The following is a 16,088-nucleotide window of genomic DNA, read 5'->3' on the forward strand; positions in this document are numbered from 1 at the left end:
ATTTTATTACCAACACCTGGCTGCTACTTTCCCTCTTAACTCCTACGGAAGCTTTAAGCGTGTGTGTAGTTTTTCACAGAACTGCACTGTCTTGTAAAAAAAAACTTCTCTAATTCCACACTGAAAACACAAAATGATGTCCTAAAATTTTTAAGTAGCTGGCTCAATACAGTGAAAACAAAGTGCAGCAGTGAACCAAAAATAAAAATAAAAATCACTTCCACATTAATGAAAAAAAAGTTTATTTCATTGTTACATCAAAGAAAAACTCTCGTTAATGAATATATTTCTCACTCCTAAGAGTAGAATTTGAAAATCACATCTGGCAATACATTTTCTCTCTCTCTGGACACCAACTGGGTGCCAGTGACTAAGACAGGGCGTTGGCGTCATTTATTTGAACCGAAGTGTCCAATTGCACATCTAAATCCAGTGTCAGACTAGCAACATGTCCCTAAGCGAAGCAGTGATCCCTCAAGCTTGGTCATCCCTGCATATAGGGGTGATCAGGCCGATATACATATAAAGCAAATGGGGAAACAACATTCCTAATTACAGTGAGGACATGGAGTGTTTATAAATAGATGAGGAAAAATGCTCTGGAGTAACCTGGCACCTGATCTTCTATGGATATACATAAATGTTCTTCCATATTTTTAGCCTCAAACCCACAGAAAGCTAATAATTGTCCCTTTACAGCCCTATATTACCTGAACTGTGTACCATTTGACAAAGAGCAAAACGCATTGGTCAAAAAGGTTAAAAGCATTAAATTGGTACTTGAAATATATTATTTTACATTACACAAATCAACCCATAACCCCAGAATTATCCATTGACCCCTGGGATGAGAAACACCTTTATCTATACAAATGACTTCATTAGAAGTCAATTGTGCCCCACTCCCCCACCAAAAAGAGAAGAACAAAAAGCAAGACTGCCCCCTGGTGGTTAAAGAGGGACCCAAGCATGCTGCAGATACCAATAGATGGTAAAATTGTAAATAAGGCATCATTTATACATTTACTACACACTTCATAATTGTAAAATAGCAATTGACAGTTCACCACTAACAGCTGAAGGGTTTTACAGATTTCTCAGCAGTCAAAGATTTACACCAAGAGGGAACAACAGACGTGATATTGTCCAAATCATGTTAGGCCGAGGGAGGAAAAACATATATATTTTCTCCCTATCTGATTGAATAACGCTTAACAGTGTGTCTCACTGTAGAAACAAGAAAAAAAAAGAATGAAGGGGTTTAGTAGATGAAGAGGACCCGGGTGCGGGGCAGGGTGGCAAAAGTGTCCGCCATCTTGCGGATTCTGGCATAGTTGATGAATCCTCGGAGGAAGAGCAAGAGGCCTGAAGAGGGGAAGAAAGAGGCATGAGACTAGTACAATAAACAACGATGCTACATCTCCATGTGACGACTTTCACTGCCCCTAGGTGCAGCTGCTCTTACTAGCAAAACAAAGACAAAGGGGTTTTCTTTGCACTGTAGGATCTTTATCTTACAACATAAATTGCCTTTAGTGACTGTTGTGGTTTGGCGCTATATAAATAAGTGAATTGAAGTAAAGTGATAGCAAACCAATTCCAATGAAGCTGGTGATGATTTGCAAAACTCATAAACCTACATTTTATTCCCAAGAGAATAAAGAAAACATATCAAACATTTAAACAGAGATTTTATTGGTTCAGGAGAAATAGTGGCTAATTTCGGATTTATTGTCTCCAGTAATTTGGGACGAAGATAACAAAAGGCTGGAAAAGTAAGTGGTACGAAAAAGAAACAACAGGTGGAAGATTTTACAGCTAATTAGGCTGTTGACGGATCAGTAAAATACTGGCAACTGCCATTGACACCCCTCAGCCTCCTAGCGCGCGCACACACGCACACACACACACACACACACACACACCCCCTATGGTATCGATTTCAAAATTCTAGATCGTCTTGTTCTCAACTTTTCACATTTACAAACAACAATATACCATCAGCCTTTTATAAAAAATAATTAATTAATTAAAAATGGTTGCATATTTAAACAGCATTTGAGCGAGGCAGAGTTCCTCACTTGTAAAGATGGGCAGAACGGTACATAATATCATCAAAAGATTTGCAGAGAAATCTCTGTGTGGAAGACACGAGGTTGAAAATCACTACTGGATGTATGAGATCGTGCTGCTCTGGATTAAAAACAGGAATGAGAGAAATCACTACATAGACTCATAAACAATCACCGAGAAATCGCCGTCTGTGAAAACAGTTCAGAGCCGTCCATAAATGAAGGATAAGGATCTATCATGCAAAGAAGGAGCCACATGTGAATGTGATCCACAAATATCTTCATCCAGCCAAAGCTCATTTATAATGGACTGAGGAAAAGTGGAAAACTGCTCTGCGGTCAGAGGAAATGAAATTTGAAATTCCTTTAGGAAATGTCTTCTGGACTAAAGAGGACAAAGATGATCCAGCTGCCATCAAATTCAAAATTTCCATTTATTTATATATTTTTTTCACTTGGGGGGGAAGTGATGTATACATATCAGAGTACTAAATAAAACATCAGAATAATAAAAATTAAGGAAAAATAAAAACCTTTTAAACTTTTGTGCCAACCTGCTTCTATATTTGCTTTACAATGAAAGATATCACATGATTCATAGTTTCCCTCTCTCTCATCCTGTGAACAACTTGTGAAGTTACGTACTTGTCATTTCATTTCTGTAATTTTTTTTAAGAGGTAGTTTTATCAAATGTTTTTTTCCTTACACTCTGAGACACCCCAGACCTTCCAGTTTTACTCCCATCTTTAATTTCACTGTTGTTATTGTTTTCTATGGTATCAAGTGAGTCTGATATAAAGAAAACCTTATCCTTAAAAACACATTTTCTTTTCGTGTTGTTTGTCTTGCCTGCTAACAGTGTTTGTGTTTATTTACAGAGGGGTGAATGAGACTCAAATGTAAATTCTTTGACTCTAACATGCCAATACAATTTACCCATTTCTTTACTGAAAATAAATTGATAAATATAGATAAAGTATTATTTATTGAATTTGATATCTACCTTTTATAGGTAATGGTAACTATCTGTTCAAGACAAAGCGTGCAATTCATTTAAATTCAGGGGTTCACTACTTACCCAACACCAGGAACACCCACCACAGCCAGTACTGTCCATCGAAATAATTTGAGAAGTATGCGGAGAACTAAAAACCCAATGAAACAACACAAATGACGGGTTAGAATAAATTTGGCCCAGCTTTCACTCAAATGAGTCCTTCATTTTAAAAGCGACTTAAGGAAGCAGCACAGTTCTCAAACGGATCTTTGAGGAAACAGTTTGGTGCCAACAAGCCAGCCACTACAGAGATGGCATTAAAATACCACAGTGGTGTTTGGGGCTTTTGATTCGCTTGTGCGTACATCAAACCACAGTTTATGTGTTTGTATGTGTGCTGCGTGATGTCTGCGTCTCGTACTCTGACTATGAGGATCCATTTGACGAGGGAAAGGCCAAAGCCTGAGATGGCTCCGTAGCGTCCGGCAGCAGAGGTGGTCAGACAGAAAGACAGGAAGAAACCAATCCAGTTGAACAGGAATGCCACTGAAAGGGCGAGAGAGAAGGTGGAAAAAGTCAGTCATCTCTGCACAAATCCAAGGAAGAGAGGAGCTGATGAATACAGAACATGTTTAAGATTGGGAAACTAACTGAAGAAAGTGAGCATGAAGATGCCGTCGTTTCCTATTCTCAGCTGATCTGCATCTTCAAAGTCATCTCTGGTAACAAAGTCTTCATCCTGTGATGGAGTGAGTAACAGAGGAGCATAAAAACAGTGAGGCATTTAATCAGCGAGAAAATTTCATCACAGCAACACATGACAGTAGCAGAGCTTCCCGGGCTTTCATTTAATCATTTCAAATTTTGACAATTTAAATTCAAACACATCGCACTGCTATATTTTAATTTCTACAGTTAGAATGTAGACAAAGCCAATTGTGATTGAGCCTGGGTGAGCATCTCTTGGTAGAAACCAAGTCGTCCTAACAAACAGAATGAACATGAACAACCAACACACTAATGGAAACTTTCACAAGACAGCAAGCCCACTTAATTACTATCAGCGTGACTTTACCTAAAAGTCTGGCATGTGTCCGATTCAATGCAGGCCACCAGCAGAACTAGGTCTTGCATAACTTTCAGCTAACACTCTACATAAACGTCTACATACACAAACACACAGGAAGGTCTGGGGTTGAGGGTTTTAATACAAACACACTCTAACTACACAACCAGGACCAAACGCACTCCTTCTCATCGTACACTCTTCTTCGAGTTACCTCCAGTGAACTGCGAATTACATCGTCAAAAGTCTCCAGGCGGTCCCTGTGCTGAGGCTGCTGCTGAGCGCAAGGCAATGTGTGGCAGAGAAACACAACAGCAGCAATCAAACAGGGCAGCCCCACATGCAGTAAGATGCAGTGCATCACAGTGACCACTAGAGGTCATACATGAGCCACCATTTCACAGCTAAAAACATGCTCTTAGTTTCCGCATGTCTGTGTGTGTGTGTGTGTCAGAGAGAGAGAGACAGAGGTGTGATATGAATTCCTTGTAATAAACCAGCACCTGACTGTTTAAACTACTAAATCTTTTTAAAACTCCCTTTATTGCCATACTGTGGAGGATGAAGAGTGATCTCCCCTTTTTTAAAATTATATAAGACACGCCATACATAATGTTAACGATAAGATCCTCTTAGCAACCTGTTGCAGTTACACTAACATTCATTCTCTGGCCACTTTATTAGATGCATCTGTTCAATTCCTTATTCATTTAAATATTAGCTGATCACAGCAACGTTATGCATTGAGGCATGTAGACATGGTCAAAGACAACCTGCTGCCGTGCCAACATCAGCACCAGAATGACAAAGAAAGGTGATTTAAGTGACTCTGCATGACTGTTGGTGTCAGAGCTAATTTAAGTATTTCAGAAAATGCTAACTTGAGAATGACCAGACTGCTTCGAGCTCATAGTAAGGCAAGAGTGACTCCACAGTTACTGTGTTACTGTAACCACTCGTTACAGATGCAGGAGAGCGTCTCTGAATGTGCAAGATATTGAACCTTGAAGCAGATGGGCTACAGTAGCAGAAGATCACATAGTGTGTCACTGCTGTCAGATAAGAACAGGAAACCAAGGCTAGAGTTAACACAGGCTCACCAAAATTACACAACAGAAGACTGGTTGCCTGGTCTGATGAGTCTTAATCTCTCCTGCAGTATTCAGACGGTAGGGTCAGAATTTGGTGTAAAAGGCATGAAAGAACAAATCCATCCTGCCTTGTATCAACAGTTTGTTTAAATGCCACAAAGTACTGTTGTTGACCATTTCAATCCCTGTATATACTGCACTTCCATCCCTTTAAAACCTGACAGCTGCTTCTAGCTGAATAATGTGCTGTGTCATAAACCCCAAATCATCAAGTTTATTGAACATCATGATGGGTTCCCTGTACTCAAAGGACCTCCACAGTCACCAGACCACAGTCCAATAGAGAACCTTTTGAATGTGGTGAAACAAGCAAGAGATTCGTCTTGTGGATGTAGAGCTGACAAATCTATATGGACCAAATAAGGACCGAAGACTCTGATGAATGATTCCATGAGCTTGTTAAATCTATGCCACAAATTACTAAGACAGTTCTGGAGGCCAACGGGGGCCCAAGCCAGTAGTAAAAAAAAAAAGTGCACCTAATAAAGTGGCCAGTGAGTATATTATCACATCTTTTAGTCTGTCTTCCTAACATTTTTAAAGTTTACACTGCTACTACACATCTCCATCACTAAGTAAAAAGTAATGTAAGGCACTGGGACTGATATAACAGCAGTACAAACACCAACCAGAAACATAGATTTATGTGGCTAGCTTTAGCTATGTCACGTTAGTTACTGGTACGAAAATATAATCTAAACTTTGCATCATTACAGACTGTCCTAAGCTTGTCACACAGTAGAAAGGCTGCACCTATATTTACTCTGATTTTGAGTAAACAATCCGAGCCACCAAGTGCACAAAGAGTAGATCAGAAAAAGCTGTGAGCACTACACTGGGGCTAGCTGTGGGCACTGAGTCAAAAATATCAGCAAATGTCCTTTGATATGAACAAGAAGAAATGTTTTTCTTCATTTTTGAATCTGCATTTGTTCAAGCCGGTAACAAAGACGAGCAGAAAAGATACAGTCGCATAGATAAAAAAAAATAATTCCACAGCTGAGCGATAAGACTTCGTGCCTTGCAGACAACACAGGAAGTGTTCAAGCTCAAGCATCAGTGTGCGAGAGTATGTGTGTGAGAGAGTGTATGTACTGAATGTGACCGCAGGCAGAAAAAAAAAAAAAAAAAGTGAGACACTCACTCTTCCAGGTACCAGGGGAACATTAGTCTCAGCCTTGGTTCTTTCTGCTTCATCATAGGAAGGCAGCGTAGTCGCTACATTGTATGACGGAGGCTTGGGGAAAATCCCATCTTCCTTGCAGTCAAAGAATGCTAGCGAAGAAATAAAGCACAGTTTCAAACACACGCACGCACAAAATTGAAAAAAATGTATTATTTAATTCTAAACAGGTCCAATCCTTTTGTTGACAAAGACAAAACTAAAGTTAACACTGAACACGTGTTCTCAAACATTCACATAAACCTTTAAGGGGGTTAGTCTGCAAGTGGTGACTAAATGGAAACAGTGAAAGAAGAAATTTCCTGTATTTTCTCCCATGTGTCTTCTAGAGGATTCTAATATATCCACACAGTTTGCCCAATAACACATCAATTCTTTCTCAGCTACATGTTGCATTTAGCTCACTACTTTTCCAACAAAATGTACACTACAGTTATTAATACATGACTTTTACTCAGGCACTCCTGTGCGGATCAAAATGAATGTGATTCCCTAACATGCCACCACTACAGATGACCTCAGCTCCAAGGAAACACCATTTTTACCAGAATTGTCCGCTGTGACGCTGCTGTACGGCGGAGGAGCATCAGCCGCTACCTGTGGACTCTCTTCTGAGTCCTCCTCATTGGTAAGCTGTGAGAGGAAGATAAATTAAGTTCACAGTTAAAGCTGTGAGGCATATATGCGTAAACCCTCCATATGCATATTTGCCTATCAAGTGGCCAAAAATAACTCCACGCTCGCCAAAGGCAGATTATGAGCGAGGAAAAAGCCTGCTTTTTTTAATGTTGAAACCTTTCTAAAGAAGTGAAACAAGACAGTTTAAGACCACTAAAGGTGTGAAGTCTGCTGTCAAGATGCACAGACAAGTCCTAGGACTGATCAGTTCTGCCCTTCAAGTCAAATAGCTTTTTAACAGCAGATTAAATATTGCATATTTAAAAAAAAAATCCCACAACTAGTCAACTAAATTAAATAAAATCTAAACACGTCATAAGAAACTATACAGATGTCACTTCTTCATTGGTTAAGATTTTACAATATTAATTATTAAGCAGACTTTTGATATATTGAGAAATTCAGCCCAAATGAACTTTTAAACACACTGGCCCCCATACAGATTTTTTTTAACTTCCATATTTGTCCCAGTTACAAGAAAAGACAGATTTCTGTTAAGTCCCATAACAAAGGTTTGGATATAAAACTGAAGACCAGTCAAGTGCATAGGCATTCCCCAATGGCCTATTCTGAGCCAGGGAAGAAGCCTGCATGTTTGAAAGTTGTGGCACAACACTGGACATCCTGACCTACTTAAAAGGAACTTAAAACTCAGCATTCATATAAAACAGAACTGGGAAAAAGAAAGAAAAAAAAGATGTTCAGTGATGAGTTTCTTATCTCTCCTTTTTTGTTATTAGCAAGGAAACTGTTAGCAGGTAAGTCTGTGAAACCAGGCCAACACAGTTATGACTTAGAACCAGTGAGACTTTATTTGCTCCTATTTCCCCAAAATAAGAGTTTAAAACTAAGACTGATTGTTCAATTGTCATAACTCAGTTTCCAGGAACACTAGGACTGCAGGAGTATTAATCATACATTATGTAGCTTAGACATTAAAGTGTACCTGTTAATTTATTAATGTCATGTGCACAGTTGCTAAAATTCTCTTTGGCGCAATCCCAGTCTTATTTTTGTTTTCTTTAACTTCACTACAGGCCTGTGGTACTTTTAACAGTTTTATTTTTACTGTAGATTATAATATTTATATTTTTATTCTTTACAGCAGCCAGTGTAAAGGTTGTCTCTTTTTTGAGATGCTTAAAGTATCTCTCTATATAAATATGACTATAAATATAGTATTTTTTCCCCATAGTGAGAAATTCACAGACTCAAATTAGCCTCTATGCACCTGATCACTAGTTATTATATCAAACACCAACATGAACATACATCTGATACGGCCTGTGTGCTCTAATAACAACAGTAAACACACCCATTGGTGCAGCTCAGGTGATAGCCACGGTTTAAATGCTCTCATATTTTTCAAAAGGTGATCGAGATATTGCTCAACGGTTGACCTTATTTACCAAACAATACTCAGTAGCTGGCAAGCTTTCGCGGTAGACTGTAATTCAATATGAAAAAGACGCCCACATATTATCACAGAACAAAAGAAAAACCCAGTTCAAAATTCACGTAATGCGTAATTAAAACCCTTAGCGTCTCGTTAGCGCGTTAGCTTCCCGTTAACACACCTAACCCTTTAAACGATTAAAATAAGAACGCCCACAATTTAATCGGCTTAAATCCATCGACGACATCCATCTTTATTCGACGGGAAATTGTCGTCTTGTTTTTAAACACGAAGCGACACGCCTGGGCGACTTTATCTTCGAAGTTAACAGTTCGATGCTAACAGCATTTAGACGACGGTACCTACGACTGAAGCTTTAACGTCTTTTAGCTTGACTTGAAGCCTTCTCTTACCTGCTGATATCTGGGGCTCGATTCGGCCATTCCCGCTTGAACGGCTATCAATCAACGACAGAAATGTATGCCAGCAAGACACCCAACGAGTAAGAAATTATATAACAGTACAAACGGTAAACTCCGTCCTCGCCACAATGGAAAGACTCCTCGTTCGGCTGTGTCTGTATGCTGTCAAGTTAAACTAGCGACCGACAAAATACAAAAACTTTCCTGTAAGCATTTCAAAATAAAATCCATTGTGATGCCTAATTCGCAATACTTTGGGTTTTTCATAGTAATTAAAAATATGTTGTCATTGCAGTTTTACAACTTTGTATTCGTTCGCGTATTTCCAATTAAGAAATATGCTCCATTTTAATGCTAGATTGCAATTAATTTATTATGTAATTAATCAGTTTCCGCTACGTTCTCACTTACTTGACGAAGTTCTTGTACGTCAACTGATTGACGTCATTGGCCACAACAAACCCTGTACTGCCACCTTTCGGTCGTGAAAGTGAAACAAGAAAGTAGTGATGGGATTTCCGTCTCTTTTTAGAGAACCGGCTCTTTGAGCTCGACTCACTAAAAAGAGCCAGCTCTTTCGGCTCCAAACCGGATCTTCAGGTTGTTTTGTTGCTTTAATTAATTTATTATTAACAATAATATAAAATTATGCACAAAAGGAATTACTAATGTAAAAAAAAGTGGTTTTATTTATATATGTTTATATATAAATATATGCGGTGGCCCCTTGAGACAAAGCACGTACAAACTCCAAAACACATTTCTAGCGTTAACTGAACCTCCAAAACAGAGCTACCTAGATCACTTAAATTACACAATTGAAAGCATATGTGTATTGTTTGTGTATTCATACACAAGAACTCATATATATTCAAATAATTTTTTAAAAAAGTGTTCATTTACCTGTTACTACCACACACCAAATCTGGTCATTGGTACTTGCTGGCTTGTGTAGCCACTAGGTAACACAAGTTTTTAAAAGATGATTAAATTTATGAAATCATGATTTAGCAGCGATTAACCATATTTTCTGGAAAGTTCAGATCAATTTCACTAGCCAAACCAAGGCCTGATTAGTGCCAGACCTGTTGAATCAAGAAAACACTTCATTTGAACCTGTTTGACAAAGTAAAGTCTAAAAGATCTATAAAAGCAAACATCAAGCCACCATCAAAATAAACTCAAGAACAGATGAAAAAAAAAGTCACTGATATCTATCAGTCTGGAAAGGACTTAGAACAACATCTAAAGAACTGCAGACCTCACTTTCCTCATTTAAGGTCAGAGTTCATAATTCAACAATAAGAACTGGACAAAAATGGCCTCCATGGGAGAGTTCCAAGAAAAACACTTGTGACCACAAAGAACACAAAATCTTATCTCGCTTTTGCCAAAAAAAAATTAAAAATTAAAAAAAAAGATTTAAAAAAAATGACGATCTTCAAGACTGGCTGATGTGATCTGAAACACATCACCTCAAACAGGCCATTCGTGTTCAAAAACTCAAGTATGTTTATGTTTTTTTCTCTTAATAAATTAAATCATCACTTAAAAAGTACATGTTTTTATTTACTCTGGTTATCTTTGTCTAGTATTAAAATGTATTTAATGACCTAAAATGTTAAGAAAGATTAAGAAAAAATGTAAACTAGAGATAGAGATAGATCAGTATCCGGCTTCAGACTTCAGAGACTCATCAGTTATTTCCCATCATGTAATCCATAGCACACTCTCAAAACAGAAACAAAGGCAATGCAGTTAGCTCTTGGAAGGTTTTATTGTATCTTTATGTAAAATAAAAAGACAACAACAATACCTATGACACTTTGTACCCAAGCTTAAGTGATGGGGAAGTTGTATGTCAGATGTATTTTCTAGTCAAGTTACCGAGGGTTCAGGTACCTGAGGAGCACAGGGTAGGTGGTACCTATATGCTTCTGGTTGTAGTGGTGGCAAACAATCTCCATGTCGTACAAACTGAACTGGACTTTGACGCGTTCATTAGGCGAGTTGAGGAAACAGAGAGTGTAGAGGGCGAACTCGAACTCGGGACTGACTCCGATGAAGATGCTGCCCTTGGGCTTTATACCGTTCTTCCAGCTAAACTGTAGCGCCAGGATGTGTTTGTTCTCATCGGGCTGCGGTAGGGGCAAATGAAAAAGCCGGTTAGGCAGGGAGAAATGAGTCAGATTGTTTGACAGATATTTGCTGACAGTGGAGAAAAGGCAGGAAAGAAACTACTGATAAATATACAAGGAAAAAGTAACCTGAATACATTTTTGAATATCTGTCTAAATAGTTAAAAGTAAAGTACCAGAGAAAAGAACTTCTTTGCCTGAGTTTAATTAAAGAAAGTCTTAAGAATAGTATACCTGGGGTGAATGTGCAGTGACACTGTAGCCTTTGTAATCAATATGGCCCAGCTTCTCTTGTAAGTATAGCTGGATCCAGTTGTGAAAACCAATAACAGTCCTCCCCCCTCTTGTCTCTCCAACAAACACGTGTTCAAAGCCCGAAGAGTCTGGCCTGAAGAGAGACAAAAAGGACAATGTCAGAAGTTTACAGCCACTCATCATGGGCATGAATGCCACAGTAGTTTTCCTTGAGAATTGCAGATTCCAAGATTGCGAGTTTAAAGGATCATACATATGTACAAGTTATTTGGATGTGTCTTTGCTTTGCTTTGCCAGGATCTGGAAGAAGACCCACTCAGATGAGATGAAATTGGTTATAATGTTCAGGAACAACCCAGGAACCACCAAGGCTCCAGACTGCCATGAACTGGAAACTGCTGGACCAGCAGTGTTGCTGTCCACAGTGAAGCCAGTTTTACATCAACATGGACTGAGAGGCTACCGGCCAAAAAAGAAGCTGCTCCAAAATTGATGCCTTAAATTTGCAGCCAAATGCCTCCTGGAGATAAGTTTTATTCCATCCATCCATTTTGCTCAGCTTATCCAATTTAGTTTCTGTTTTAATCCTGAACGCCGTTTTTTTTTTTTTTTTCTTTCTTCCATTTGACAGCACTGACGCTGAATGTATCTGCCACACAGAGCCAGTTTTTCAGCCTGTATTTACCATCGCGGTGCTGAATTCCACTGACGCAGATTCCACCCACCTGCTGGATCCTCTCCTCGCATAAAGTTCAAACCAGATCCTGTACAGCTGCTTCTTGAATTCTGTCTCATCCTCAGGCGAAAGGTGCTTCTTGACCAGGTATTTATGGGCTATCTAAAAAATAGAAGAACTTATTACAAAATGCTTATAGCTCAGCTAGCAGGGCGGCTCGAGATGAAAGCGCTAGTTGGTCCGATCAGGACTTACATATCTCAAATACCTTTAACCCACAGAGGATAAATCCTAATTATTTAGTGATCCCGTGAGTTTATCTCTTCCACCATTAGTAGGGGAAACTGGAACAAACCTCCACAGACAAATAAGTGCTACTAACATCCGTTTCTTTTGTTCCTGTCATAGAAAGCCATTGATAATATTTCTTCATCCTCTGTATTTAATAATGACACTAACCTACGATGGCGAACATAGTCAAATGCCCCTCATAGGTACCTTCATGGTGGGAGTCTGAACGATGGAGTCCAGGAACTTGTGGTTCTCTGCCACTTCCTCAGGAGTTACAATTTCTGGCTTACCGGTGTCACTCTCATAGTTATCCAGCAGGGAGATAAAGGCTGCAAAGATCAACAGAGGCACATTTCAGTGGCACATTACGTCATTAAACAATGTTTAGGGCTGCTCAGTCCCATAAACATGGAGGATAACAATACAGTGCCTGGTGCACTTACCTAAAAAAGTCTCCTTTTTGAAAATGTTCTCATCGACAAAGGTAAACAGTGGATATCCCGCCCCGTCATTGTTGTCATTGATGTTCATGTCTCCAGCTTTTCCCTGAAACAGGAAGAACAGTGCTTTTCATAAAATGCTCCTCATGTATGCTTCCAGTGATATCTTTTCCTTTACTCTTACTTATGCCTCCAAAATGTATGTATTACTACTACGTGGTAAAAAATACAAACAAGTAGAAAGTTTGTCCAAATTAGGAAGACCTACAATAAAATTTTCCATAAATATCGACGGTTTCTATCACAAAGATCTAACCTTTACCTTTACAGTAGGGCTCTAAGTTTCCGGGCTTTGACTTTTTTACTGAGTAAAGCTCATTCAGAGCTAAAAACTTGAGCTCTATTTGCAGGAGAAGAACAGTGCCTGTTTTGAGGTGTAATGCAGATTGTCAGATATCGTCATAAGTTTGCAGTATATACTATTATCTACAACAGGTGTCTGTGTGTGTCTGAGTGCGTGATGCACCTGAAGGGAGATCCTGTAGTCTTTTCCAGGCTTAAGTCTGTTGATATCATTGTCCCATAGCTCCTGCACCATGGCTGACAGCTCTCTGTCACTCTCAATCATGATATGACCGCTTGCAGATGTGCTGTGGATGCTCTCTCTTTCCAGTATGTGCTTCTGACAGGAGAGGAACAGTTACAGAAGCCTCTGCTTAACTTGAGATTTAAGCTTCAGAGGTGGACAACACCATGAAACTATTGTTCACATATAAAAATGTAAAGCACAGGTACGCTAATGCACGTAGACATACAATAATGTATTTCTGCTCTTTTTGAATTTGTTTAAGTGACCCATCAGATTAAATATAATAGTCACTTATGTGTAAAAAGCTTTTCAGAAACATTTAACTTTGAGGTGATGTGTGTGCAAACAGAGGTTATAAATCAGTTTATACAAATGGTTTTGGCTATTTGAGTACAGCATTTTAGCCCAACCATTTACATGTTTTTTTAAATAAAGAATGTATTTATTATATAAATAATTAGATATAATAAATACCCATTTCCCACTGAGGAAAATTTCAACTTTATCATAAATAACTGGATATTTCAAGCTACTTAAATAGGCATTGTTAATCATTTCTGTGTCACTATAAGGTCCTTTTTATGGTTAGTGGTTTATTATCTTTTGTAACTGATATGACGTTCTTAACTTTAGTATTTTATTTTATTTATTTGTACATTTCAACGTTTTAGATAGATACATGAAAGCGATTCACAAGGCTGTCCTAAGTGACTCGGCACTGTAAAAACATAATAGCTTCAACTGCTTAATCTAGCTTAAACACTACTGCATTCAACAAACGTGGCTGACATAGATTCACACATTGCATCCCATCAGCCACCACATCAAAATCCACTGACCTTCTCCTCTGTCTGTCCTCCTGCTTTAATAAATCAAATCAATGATTTGAGGGTTAGTGAAGTATCTCAGTGCTGGTCAGGTGCTGCTCGTGCTGGTTGCCGTGCAGGTGTGTTTAGAGGCATAGTAATAGTCCAGCCATGTAGTCAATTAGTGTGTATGGAGAAAGGCAGGCATGGGCTGGGGGAGCGAACAGAGACCACGAGGCAGGGGATGGGACAGGACAGGAGAGAGGGGCCGTTTTAAAGGGTTATCCCCTGTCAGCAACTCTGACCAAAGGGATCACACTATGTTGTCGTCTCTTTTCAGTCTCACACTAAAACGTGGGGTCTTTGTTTCTTTAGAATTTCATTGTTTCTCTGTCTGTCACAGCATAACCTCTGAATTACAGGGTAAATATGGGTCATATTTCAGGTAATAAGATTTTGGTAATGGTTAAAGTTCACTTAGACATCTACATAGAACCAAGGTCTTGTACGAAACACGATTGGGGTTTTTTTTTTGTTGTTTTTTTTTTTTACAAGTCATTGACCTCACCATTTCAGATTAAAAGCTTGATTAAAGCATTTTAAAACAAGATTTTAAAGTCTTGAACAAATTAAATTTAAGGAGGAGCTAATACAACTTTTTACATTCATAATAATTTTATTTATTTAAAAAAGTCCTGAAAATGTTTATATATAAGCATATAACGTGGCCTTCGTGGAATTAGAATTGAAGAGTTTTATTTTGTGTTATCTTTTTGTAATATACAATCTCTTGTGTTTTAATTTTCAGAAAAATACAATCCCAGGCTTCTTTCTTTTTTTAACCTTGTTTCTACTACTGAAAAAAATGTCTGGCAGAATTAAGTCTAAGAGATGAGCAAAATTAGCTTATGTCTAAATCTCAAAATTGCCATTTTGAAAGTTTAAGTTGCTTCTAAAGAAGCTAAAATTTTAAGATCCCTAATTCAAATTTTTAAGTCATTAAGTTGAAACTATCTAACCAGATTCTTACTCTGGATGGCATTACCTTGGCCTCCAGTAACACTGTGAGGAACCTTGGAGTCATTTTTGACCAGGATATGTCCTTCTATGTACATATTTGGTATCAACTATCTTAATTGCCCCTTGGGGATAAATAAAGTTTTCGTGGCTTGACTTTGACTTGACCTGATATTAAACAAATATGTAGGACTGCTTTCTTCCATTTGTGCAATATCTCTAAAATTAGAAATATCCTGTCTCAGAGTGATGCTGAAAAGCCTTCAGCTAATCCAAAATGCTACAGCAAGAGTCCTGACAGGGACTAGAAAGGGAGAGCATATTTCTCCTGTTTTGGCTTCCCTTCATTGGCTCCCTGTTAAATCCAGAATTGAATTCAAAATCCTGCTCCTCACATACAAGGTCTTAAACAATCAGTCTCCATCTTATCTTAATGATCTTATAGTAGCATATCACCATTAGTGCACTTCACTCTCACAATGCAGGCTTACTTGTAGTTCCCAGAGTAATTAAAAGTAGAATGGGAGGCAGAGCCTTCAGTTTTCAGGCCCCTCTTCTATGGAACCAGCTTCTAGCTTGGATTGGGGAGACAGACACTATCTCTACTTTCAAGATTAGGCTTAAAACTTTCTTTTTTGCTAAAGCATATAGTTAGGGCTGGACCAGGTGACCCTGAATCCTTCCTTAGTTACACTGCAATAGGTTTAGGCTGCTGGGGGGTTTCCATGATGCACTGAGTATTTCTTCTTCAGTCACCTTTCTCACTCACTATATGTTAATAGACCTCTCTACATTGAATTATATTTGTTATTAATCTCTGTCTCTCTTCCACAGCATGTCTTTTATCCTGTCTTCCTTCTCTCACCCCAACCGGTTGCAGCAGATGGCCGTCCCTCTCTGAGCCTGGTTC

General features: G+C 38.6%; 2 protein-coding genes across 5 annotated transcripts; both read right to left on the reverse strand.

Annotated features, from left to right (window-relative positions):
- Positions 1 to 225: 225 nt before the first annotated feature.
- ndfip1l (Nedd4 family interacting protein 1, like) lies at positions 226 to 9,140 on the reverse strand. Of its 3 annotated transcripts, none has more exons than XM_006784973.2 (8): positions 8,958 to 9,140; positions 7,016 to 7,103; positions 6,432 to 6,562; positions 4,351 to 4,410; positions 3,722 to 3,809; positions 3,492 to 3,616; positions 3,152 to 3,218; positions 226 to 1,365 (listed from the first exon to the last, which is right to left on the reverse strand). In XM_006784973.2, the coding sequence occupies exons 1-8, from the start codon at positions 8,985 to 8,987 to the stop codon at positions 1,262 to 1,264; spliced, it is 693 nt and encodes a 230-aa protein (XP_006785036.1). In that variant the 5' UTR covers positions 8,988 to 9,140; the 3' UTR covers positions 226 to 1,261. The 3 variants fall into 3 exon arrangements, with proteins under 3 accessions (XP_006785036.1, XP_006785035.1, XP_006785037.1); XM_006784972.2 differs by having other exon boundaries at positions 4,351 to 4,413; XM_006784974.2 differs by lacking the exon at positions 4,351 to 4,410.
- A 1,546-nt stretch (positions 9,141 to 10,686) lies between these two features.
- Positions 10,687 to 14,390, reverse strand: endou2 (endonuclease, polyU-specific 2). Of its 2 annotated transcripts, none has more exons than XM_035905365.2 (7): positions 14,195 to 14,390; positions 13,293 to 13,445; positions 12,770 to 12,872; positions 12,534 to 12,655; positions 12,085 to 12,197; positions 11,339 to 11,492; positions 10,687 to 11,104 (listed from the first exon to the last, which is right to left on the reverse strand). In XM_035905365.2, exons 2-7 carry the CDS (start codon positions 13,392 to 13,394, stop codon positions 10,850 to 10,852), a joined length of 849 nt encoding a protein of 282 aa, XP_035761258.1. In that variant the 5' UTR covers positions 13,395 to 13,445; positions 14,195 to 14,390; the 3' UTR covers positions 10,687 to 10,849. The 2 variants fall into 2 exon arrangements, with proteins under 2 accessions (XP_035761258.1, XP_006785038.1); XM_006784975.3 differs by having other exon boundaries at positions 10,692 to 11,104; positions 13,293 to 13,448.
- Between the last annotated feature and the right edge of the window lie 1,698 nt (positions 14,391 to 16,088).

The sequence above is a fragment of the Neolamprologus brichardi genome, chromosome 10 (assembly GCF_056152115.1).
Source record: "Neolamprologus brichardi isolate AB-2024 chromosome 10, ASM5615211v1, whole genome shotgun sequence".
NCBI classification, from domain to species: domain Eukaryota; kingdom Metazoa; phylum Chordata; class Actinopteri; order Cichliformes; family Cichlidae; genus Neolamprologus; species Neolamprologus brichardi.

Excerpts from the sequence above, each read along its gene's own strand:
- ndfip1l (XM_006784972.2), bottom strand. The coding sequence starts at position 8,987 with ATGGCCGAATCGAGCCCCAGATATCAGCAG. Across the intron at positions 6,563-7,015 it reads CGTCACAGCGGACAATTCTG|CATTCTTTGACTGCAAGGAA; the intron begins GTAAAAATGGTG and ends TTTCTTCGCTAG. Across the intron at positions 1,366-3,151 it reads GTGGGTGTTCCTGGTGTTGG|GCCTCTTGCTCTTCCTCCGA; the intron begins GTAAGTAGTGAA and ends TCCCCTCTTCAG.
- endou2 (XM_035905365.2), bottom strand. The coding sequence starts at position 13,394 with ATGATTGAGAGTGACAGAGAGCTGTCAGCCATGGTGCAGGAGCTATGG. Across the intron at positions 12,873-13,292 it reads ACTACAGGATCTCCCTTCAG|GGAAAAGCTGGAGACATGAA; the intron begins GTGCATCACGCA and ends TTCCTGTTTCAG. Across the intron at positions 12,656-12,769 it reads CAAAAAGGAGACTTTTTTAG|CCTTTATCTCCCTGCTGGAT; the intron begins GTAAGTGCACCA and ends TGATCTTTGCAG.